This window comes from Geospiza fortis, unplaced genomic scaffold (assembly GCF_000277835.1).
Source record: "Geospiza fortis unplaced genomic scaffold, GeoFor_1.0 scaffold662, whole genome shotgun sequence".
NCBI lineage: Eukaryota > Metazoa > Chordata > Aves > Passeriformes > Thraupidae > Geospiza > Geospiza fortis.
The window spans coordinates 174,252-183,982 of record NW_005054450.1 but is presented as its reverse complement, the minus strand read 5'-3'; the positions used below and the strand labels follow the sequence as shown (position 1 = coordinate 183,982).

Here is a 9,731-nt window from a genome sequence, read left to right as displayed (position 1 = left end):
CCCCAAATCCCTGCCCCAAATCCCTGCCCCAAACCCATCCTGAGGGATCTGGGACCTGTCTCAAATCCATCCTGAACATTCTGGGATCTGTCCCAAATCCATCCAGATCACTCCCACTGCTCTGGGACACGTCCCAGATCCATCCTGATTTCTGGACCTGTGGATTTCTGGATTTCTGGATTTCTGGACCTGTGGATTTCTGGAGGAGCTCAGGGCAGGGCATTAAAATCAACCTGGGCAGGAATTTGGGGTCTGGGGCCAAGGACAGAGCCACAGCTTTGCCCTCTGCTGGAAAAGCTCCTTTTCCAGCCCCTTCTTCCCTGGAAAATCTCCCAAAATCCCCCTGAGGGAAAGAATTGCCAAAGCTGGCTGAGATGTTCAGAAGTGTGGAAAATCAGAGGGAAAGAATGCCCTAAGTGCCGCTGGGGTGCCTCACGTGTGTCTGTGGCACAGGGACTCGATGCAGATCAGCACCCGCACGCTGTCCCGCGCTCGCAGCTGCGCCTTGCTCTTCAGTTCGCTGTGGTCTGTGAGAAACAGCAGGGAAATGTCAGAAACCCCACAGATTCGGGGGTTTGAGGGACAGAGGGACATCAGCAGCCCCGGGATGGCTTCAGGAGGTGCCAGAAGGTTCCTCCATATCTGATGGGGCCAAAGGCAAAGGATCTAAGGTGGATCCATCACTGGTCATCAGGGCAGAACCTCCGGAGTATCACATTTAAAATGGGATCCACCAGGGTGGATGCATCAGTGGCAGAACCTCTGTGACAGTGGATTTAAAAAGGGGATCCAAGGTGGATCTGTCAGGGATAGAACCCCGGAATCTCAGATTTAAAAAGAGGATCCATCACTGACCATCAGTGGCAGAACCTCTGGAATATCTGGGAATTCTCCAGGGGGTTTGGGGTCTCTGTGGGGTCTGGGCTCCCCGGGGCAGCACTCACCGATGTGGATGTTGGCTGAGAACTGGTAGATGCCGCCCATGGGGGCGGTGAAGCGCCCGGTGGCCAGGTTCAGCCCCGAGCCCCGCAGGAACGCGCCCTTGGCCACGGGCTGTGGAGAGAGAACAGAGCTGAGCCCTGGGCTGAGCCTGAATCCTGAATCCCTGGGCTGAGCCCACATACCTGAACTGCTCCTGAATCCCTGAGCTGCTCCTGAACCTGTGGGCTGATCCTGAATCCCTGGACTGATCTCAAATCCCTGTGCTGATCCCAAATCCATCCCTGTTCTGCTCTGCTCCATCCTGTGCTGATCCCAAATCCCTGCTCTGCTCTGGCTCTGCATTCCCCTTTCCCAGAGGCACAAGCCCAAACCCGACTCGTCTTGTCCCGGGCCGTGGTGCCAGCTTGGCACCCAGAGCCTCCCACAGCAGCTCCGAGCCAGGAAAAGCCGGGAATGAATTGGGCTCCTCATGCCTGAGGCACGGGAAGCAGCAGCCCACTGCTGGGATGGCTTAATTAGTCCCATTTTCCCTGCTAATTAATGAGGCAGCAGCTCTCCCTCCAGCCCTGCCCATGCCTCAGGGTTGATCCTGCCTGGCTGCCAAGCCAAGCTGCCAAAAGTTTGGGAAATAATGGAATGGTGGATTTTAATAGAGGATCCAAGGTGGAACCATCAGTGGCAGTGGCAGAACCTCTGGGATAATGAATTTTAAAAGGGGATCCAAGATGGATCCATCAGTGGCAGAACCTCTGGAATATCAGATTTAAAAACGGGATCCCTGGTGGATCCATGAGGGATAGAACCTCTGGAATACCTGATTTAAAATGGGATCCACCAGGGTGGATCCATCAGTGGCAGTAGCAGAACTTCTGGAATATTTGATTTTAAAAGGGGATCCTAGGTGGACCCATCAGGAATAATGAGTTTAAAAAGGGGATCCCAGGTGGATCCACCTGTGGCCTCCTTTGGACACCTTCTCATGGATTTGTCTCTTCCTTCCAGCCCCAGAGGAGTTTCTGGGCTGAGCAGAAGCCCCACAGAGCCCTGGAGCTGATCCCCAGCAGGATGAGGCTGGAATTCCTCACCGACTGGAAATTCTGGAGTTCCACCAAGGTCTTCTTGTCCACCGGCACCTGGCCCTTGAGCTTGCAGTGGAACGCCTCCTGCACACGCCGCTGGGATGGAGCCTCCTCCAGGGACAGCAGCAGCGGGGGCAGCTGGCTGGGCTGGGCTGAGACGGCCAGGGAGGCCCTGTGCTCCATGGCTTCTGAGGGAAACAGGGACATAAAATTAAATAAAGTGGAATAAAATGGAATAAAATCTTCATTTGATGGCCTGGCTGTTCCTGTTCCTGTGATGGAACCTCCTCCAGGGACAGCAGCAGCTGGCTGGGGTGGGCCAAAAGGACCAGGGAGGCTCGGTGTCCATGGCTTCTGAGGGGAAAAGGGGAATAAAATGAAATAAAGTGGAATAAAATTGAATTGAATTTAATTGAATTAAATTAAATCTAAATTTAAGGGCCTGGCCATTCCTGTTCCTGCGATGGAACCTCCTCCAGGGACAGCAGCAGCTGACTGGGGTGGGCCAAAAGGACCAGGGAGGCTCTGTGCTTGATAACTTCTGAGAGAAAAAGGGAAACAAAATGAAATAAAATGAAATAACATGGAATAAAATTAAATAAAATTAAATAAAATCTAAATTTAAGGGCCTAGCCTGTGAATGGAACCTCCTGCAGGGACAGCAGCAGCTGGCTGGGCTGGGCCAGGGAGGCCCTGCACTCCATGGCTTCTGAGGGAAAAAGGGAAATAAAATGAAATAAAATGGAATAAAATGAAATGGAATGGAATAAAATGGAATAAAATCTTCATTTAAGGGCCTGGCTTAGCAGGGGCAGCCGGCTGGGGTGGGCCAAAAGGACCAGTGAGGCCCGTGCTTGATGCGTTCTGAGGGAAAAAGGGGAATAAAATGAAATAAAAGGAAATAAAATCTTCATTTAAGGGCCTGGCCTATGACACCATTAATGTGTGCTTGGAATTCTACGCTTGGATCTCCAATTAAAGCCCAGCAGCACTGGGGGAACATCTTTGGCCGCCATTTTGGTTCATGGATCTTGACCAAAACAAAGCTCCTCCAGCCTTTAACACCCTTTACCTTGAATATCCTTTGGAAATCTTTGACTTTTTTTAAAAATCTTTTACCTTTTAAGATCTCCTTGAACTCCTGCAGAAGAACTTCCCTGGTGACTTCAGCCCCAGGAGCTCCTGGAGGTCCCTGAGGCCCAGGAGGCCCTGGAGGCCCCACCAGGCCTCGCTGAGGGAACAAACAAAGGAAAATTTGGGATTAAAACCTGGGGATTGCAGAAAATCCTACAGGAACATCAGCAACGTGAGGGGGGTTGTTCCCAGAAAACTCCTGATAATTTTTGGAGGACTCTTGAGGGATCAGGAGGGGCCAAGAGCTCTGAGAGTCCCTCAGAAATCTTTTTCCAGCTGCTGGGACTCCCATTCCCCTGATAAACCTCTAAAATTCCACGGAAAAGCTGCCCAGACGTTCAGAGGATGCAAAAAATTCCTCAAATAATTAAAATAATTAAAAGAATCCAAGATTGTCCAAGCAGCAGATGAAAAGTTCCACATGATTAATGAGCTGTCACTCAGCTCATTAATTTGAAATAAACCACTTGTCCACACCTTGATTAATTGATCCTTTGGGATACTTGGACTTTATCTCTTGGAAGGGTGAAAAAATACTGATTTCATTTTTAATGAGTGGGAAAATAACCTAAAAAAGGCTCAATTGGAGAGATGAGAAAGGCTCCATTTGAGAGACAAGAAAGGCTCAATTTGGGAGTGGCTGGTTCAAAATTCCCACATCTCCTCTGCTGAAGAAAGAAGGCTCAAATTTCTCAAAAATGGAGAAATTAAACAAAAAAAAAAAAAAGGAAATTCAGCACTCTTTGGGCTGGGAAAAGCTGGAACCTTGAGGATGAGCAGCAGGAAGGAAACTGGGACTTGTGGAGTGCAAATCCTACCAATTTCTTGTCTTTGCCTTTGCATCTCCTCTTGGAGCTGCTGCCGTCGTCCGGGCGGTGCACGAAGGAGATCCAGGTCCTGCGGGGGTCTGTGAGCCGGGCATCTGCCGCCTCCAGCAGCTGGGGACAACCAGGACAAGGATCATGGGCTGATTTGCCTCAGGAGGTCCCAAAAATCCAGCCCAGGAGCTGGGGACTCACCAGGACAAGAACTGGCCTCAGAGAGTCCCAAAAATCCAGCCCAAAAGGCAGGAAAATCCCAATAAATCCAGAATAACTCCAGGCATGATGCCAAACCCACCTTGGGCTGCTCCTCGCTGTTGGCCAGGGAGGTGTTCAGGGGCTCGGGCTGCTCCTTCCTGCCCCTCCTGTCCCTGTCCCTCCTGGCCGCTGCCACCCCGCGGGGACACAGCTGGTGGCACAGCAGCGCCAGCAGCAGCCACCAGCCCGGCATGGTGGCCCCGAGGAAAATCCGATTTGTGTCCCAAAAAATTGGGATTGACCAGGTCAGGGTCAAGGAGCCAGGGGGGAAATGATCCAGTACCAAAAAAAATCAGATTTGTGCCCAAAAAAATCTGGATTTATTAGGTCAGGATCAAGGAGCCAGGGGAAAAATGATCCAGTACCAATAAAAAACAAAAAAAAATCCAAATTAACCAGGTCAGGATCAAAGAGCCAGGTGTAAAATGCTTCAGTACCAATAAAAATCCCCAATTAATCAGGTCAGGATCAAGAAGCTGGAGGAAAATCCTTCAGGAGCAATAAAAAAATCAGATTTGTCTCTAAAGTAAATCCAGAATGAAGCAGGTGAAAAGGATCCAAGCAGTCAGCAATAAAAAACCAGATTGGTGTCCAAGATAAATCCAAATTAACCAGGTCAGAATCAAGGAGCTGGAGGAGAATCCTTCAGGAGCAAAAGAACCCAGATATGTCTCTAAAATAAATCCAGAATTAAGCAGGTAAGAAGGATCCAACGGGATTTGTATTAAAAAAAAAAAAAAATCAGAATTTCAGAAGGATCCAAGCAGATTTGTGTCCAAAAAAATCCAGATTTCAGGAGGTTCCAAGCAGCCAGGCGCAAAATCCTTCAGGACCAAAAAAACCCAGATTTGTGTCCAAAAAGATCCAGATTCCAGAAGGTTTCAAGCAGCTGCTCAGGATGGAAAAGCCGGAGATGAATTTGTTTGGAATTTGTTTGGAATTTGTTTGGAATTCTGGATCCTCAGGAGATGGAGCTGAGTCCGTGGGAGCTTCCCAGAAATCCCAGAGGCGAGGGGCTGCTCTGCCCTAAATCCAGCTTGAAACTGGTTTTACTCAGCCCCCTTAAATCCGGCTTGAAACTGGTTTTAAAGGCACTCAGCACCCCCAAATGGGGCTTGAAACTGGTTTTACTCAGCCCCTTCTGACCCCAAATCGGATTTAAAACTGGTTTTACTCTGCCCCCCCAAATGGGGCTTGAAACTGGTTTTAAAGGCTCTCAGCCCCCACCCCAGATGGGGTTTAAAGCTGGTTTTAAAGGCTCTAAACCCTCCCAAATTGGGTGTAAAGCTGGTTTTAAAGGCTCCAAACCCTCTCAGATTGGGTTTAAAGCCGGTTTTAGAGGTGCTGAAAGCTGCAGGGCAGAGCTGAGCCCGGCTCGGGCGGAGTTCGGCCAGGCTCGGCTCAGAGCCCGGCGCCGCCCCGTCCATTCCCGGGACAAATCCCCGAACTCCGCTCGGCGCCCCGGGGAACCGGAACCCGGGGAAGCGCCGGCATCCCGGGCCGGCCTCGGAGGGACAGAACCCGGCCCCGCGCCCCGAAACGGATCCCAAAACACGGATCCCGAAATACGGATCCCAAAACGCGGATCCCGAAATGCGGATCCCAAAACACGGATCCCAAAACACGGATCCCAAAACGCGGATCCCAAAACGCGGATCCCAAAACACGGATCCCAAAACACGGATCCCAAAATGCGGATCCCAAAATACGGATCCCAAAATACAGATCCCTCACACCCCCAAAAAATCCCTCACACTCCAAAAAACAGATCCCCAAAACCAGATCCCTCACACCCCAAAAAACAGATCCTTCACATCCCAAAACAATTCCTCACACCCCAAGAAACAAATCCCAATAAACAACTGTCACACCCCAATAAACAAACCCCTTCACATCCCAAAAAACAAATCCCAAAACCTAAACCCCTCACATCCCAAAAAATCAAAACCCAAAAAACAAACTCCTCACACCCCAAAAAAACAAACTCCAAAAAACAAACCTCTCACACCCCAAAAAACAGATCCCATACAACAAATCAGTCACACCCCAAAAACCAAATCCCTCAAATGCCAAAAAACCAACCCCTCACATCCCCCCCAAAAAATCCCTCACACCCTAAAAAGCAAACCCCTCAAAACAAATCCTTCACATCCCCAAAACCAAATTCTTCACGCCCCAAAAAACAAATCCCCAAAACCCAATCTCTCACACCCCAAAAATAAACCCGTCACACAAATCCCTAAAAACAAATCCCAAACCCCAAATTCCTTACATCCCAAAAAACAAACCGCAAAAACCAAACCCCAAAAATCAAACCCCAAAACCCAAACCTCTCACACCCCAAAAAACAAATCATAAACCCCAAATTCCTTACATCCCAAAGAACAAACCTCAAAAAACAATCCCAAACCCCAAATGCCTCACAGCCCCCCAAGAAAACCCCAAAAACCAAACCCCAAATTCCTCACACCCCAAAAGCTCCGCGGGGGGGAAGCGAAACCTCCCCAGCCCGGCAGGAGCAGGTGGAGCCTCCCAAAGTTTTTCCTTTTTTCAGTTTTTCCCTAAAAAATCCCCGCAAGCCCCGGCGCTGTCACGGGGCAGGAGCGCGCGGGTTCCCCATCCCAAACCCAAACCCCAAACCCCAAATCCCAAATCCCAGATCGCAGCTCCTGCCGCGGCTCCGGCTCCTCGCGGCTCCCCGGAGGAGTTTCCATCGACTCCCAGAAAAGGAGGAGGAAAAAAAACAGGGAAAAAAAAAAAAAAAGGGAAAAAGGAGGAGCTGCAGGCGCCGCTCGCACGATCCCGTGAAATTCCCCGATAATGGAACTGCCCAGACTGGGACCAGCGCCCGCTCCCTCCCTGCGCATCCCGGCAGAATCCGATCTTTGGGGATTTTATCCCAGAAAAATCAGGTTTTTTTGTTTCGATTTTATGCCATAAAAATCAGGTTTTTTATGGAATTTATCCCAGCGAAATCAGCTTTTCTTTTGGGATTTATCCCAGGGAAATCAGTTTTTTTGGGGATTTTATCCCAGGAAAATGAGCATTGTTTTGGGAATTTATCCCAGAAAAATCACTGGGTTTTTGGGATTTATCCCAGGAAAATAAACTTTTTTGGGGAAATTTATCCCAGGGAAACCAGGGGTTTTTTTTGGGAATTTGGAGCACCTGGCAGGGCTGGAAATCCCTGCCTTGGGATAAACCCCAGCGTGGACAGAGCAGCATCCCTGTTTCATTTCCCAGTTTTGTGGATAAGGGGAAAAATTTTATGGATTGGGAGGAAATCTCTGGATCTTGGGGAAACTGAGGCACGGGACACTCCCAACCCAAAATCCAGAAAAATCAAATTTCCCCCCGTTTTTTTGACAACACCTCCAGCAAAATGTAGAATTTGGGGACAGGAAAAAAAAATGGGAAAAATGGAATTTGGGAATGGGAAGAAATGGAACCCTGGAATTTGGAAAGGGGAAAAAAGGAAAACTGGAATTTGAGAACAGGAAAATAGGGGAAAAATGGGAATTTGGGAATGGGAAAAATGGAAAAAAAATGGAATTTGGGAAGGGGAAAAAACTACAATTTGGGAATGGGAAGAATGGGAAAAAACTGGAGTTTGAGAATGGGAGAGATAGAAACCCCTGGAATTTGGGAAGGGGAAAATCCCGACGGAACGTCCCCAGCGTGGCAGGGGTTAAGAGCAGCTCAGCCCAGCACATTCCAGGCGGGATTTGTTGCTCATTTTTGGGATTTGTTGATAATTTTGAACTTCCCCGGCGCCCGCCCCGCTCCGGGCGGGACCTTCCCGGGGCCACGAATTCCCAGAGCCCCGGGCTGGGAAATCCCAAAAATCCCCTTCCCGAATTCGGGATCATCCCAAAAATCCTTTTCCCAATTTTGGGATCATCCCAGAAATCCTTTGCTTGATTTTTTGGGAAAAATCCAAAAAATCCCCCCAGAATATCCCCAAATTTTTGGGATTACCACAAAAATCCTTTTCCTGATTTTTGGACAATCCCAGAAATCCCCTTCCCAATTTCAGGATCATCCCAAAAATCTTCTTCTCAATTTCGAAATCCTCTTCTCAATTTTGGGATAATCCCAAAAATCCTTTTCCTGATTTTTGGGATTATCCCATCCTGGTTTTCTCTTGGAGAGGTTGGAGATCACCCCAAAAATTCTTTTCCCAATTTTAGTCCCATAAAATATCCCCAGGGAGTTCCCATAACCCCAGAGCCTCCCCCCGGCTGGGATTTCGGGATTTGGGATCGTTCCCAGTTTAGGATTTTTGAGGATTCCCCAAATCCGCTCCAGCCCCAATTCCCGACACGGCGGCGCCACCTCGTGGCCGATCCCCAAAACCCCAAATTCCCTGAAAAATGGAAAAAATTCCCCAATTTCTGCCACTCCAAAAGGGAAATGACCCGGCAGGGCAAAGCTCCCGGCGCTAATTAGGAATTCCTAATTAATCCTAATGAGCCGTCCTCATTCCCAAAAGAAATTCCAGGAATTTTGGAATTCCTGGAGTTTTTATGGAATTAATTCCCTTTTTTTGGTGACTTTTCTGCTGGAAATGGGATTTTCTGGCTTTAAAAAATGAAAATGGCAGAATTAATTAATCTCTGATTAATCAATAATGAAATTACCTATAATTATTAATTAAATTATTAAGTATTCATAATTTATAAAGTGTTTATAAATAAATCAGATATATAATAATTGCAATTATATAAAATTATTTCAAGGAATTTCAGAATTTATGAATGATGAAGGAAAGACACCAAGACATCCAAGGGAAGCTGGAAAATCCGGCTGAAAAAAGGAAAACAATCAGGAAGAATGAATATTTTTCATTATTTTATTTATGAACTGAAATATCCCAAATCCCATTTTTTCCCCATGGAATTTTATTCCCCAAAAAAGCCCCACAAAGTCGATTTTTTATGGATTTTTATTATGAATAAATCACTTTACAACGCAGCCATTCCCACTCCTCTGAGCTTGGAAAATCCAGGAAAAAGGGGAAAATCCCCCCAAAATCCAGGAATTTTTATTAAAAATGAAGATTCTGGGGGAAAATTCCCAAACTTTTAAATCCATGGAACTGCAGCTGGAATTTCAAGGATTTATCCCAAGATTTTATCCTGAGGGAGAGATTGAAATTTCATTTTTTCTTTTTTTTGGGGGAAAGCTGAATTCCCAGGAAAACACAAATCAACCCCAAAAAAAAGGAATAAAAATTCTATTCCCAAATCCTGGAATCCACAGGGATCCCACAAATCTTCCTCCAAATCCAGGGAATTCTAAAGAATTGGAATTTTGGCGTTTAAATGGAACAAATTTTTAGGGGAAAACCCAAAAAACTGGGGCTGGGGTTTTAAAGAATTTAATAACATTTAAGGGTTTAGTTCAGCAGATGAATCCCAAAGGAATTTTGGGATTTGGGGCAAAATATTTCTAGAATTCCAAAGGAATTTTGGGTTTTTTTAAAAAGAATTGTAGG

General features: G+C 47.3%; 1 protein-coding gene across 1 annotated transcript in view; it reads right to left on the bottom strand.

Moving 5' to 3' along the window:
* C1QTNF12 (C1q and TNF related 12) overlaps positions 1-5,163 on the bottom strand; it is a 7,444-nt gene extending 2,281 nt beyond the window's left edge. Inside the window, exons 1-6 of the mRNA XM_005427678.2 lie at positions 4,275-5,163; positions 3,974-4,093; positions 3,141-3,252; positions 2,028-2,209; positions 945-1,053; positions 437-527 (exon numbers count right to left, since the gene is read on the bottom strand). Coding sequence (XP_005427735.1) covers positions 437-527; positions 945-1,053; positions 2,028-2,209; positions 3,141-3,252; positions 3,974-4,093; positions 4,275-4,427 — 767 coding nt within the window. The 5' untranslated portion in view covers positions 4,428-5,163. The remainder of the gene's footprint in view (positions 1-436; positions 528-944; positions 1,054-2,027; positions 2,210-3,140; positions 3,253-3,973; positions 4,094-4,274) is intronic.
* Between the last annotated feature and the right edge of the window lie 4,568 nt (positions 5,164-9,731).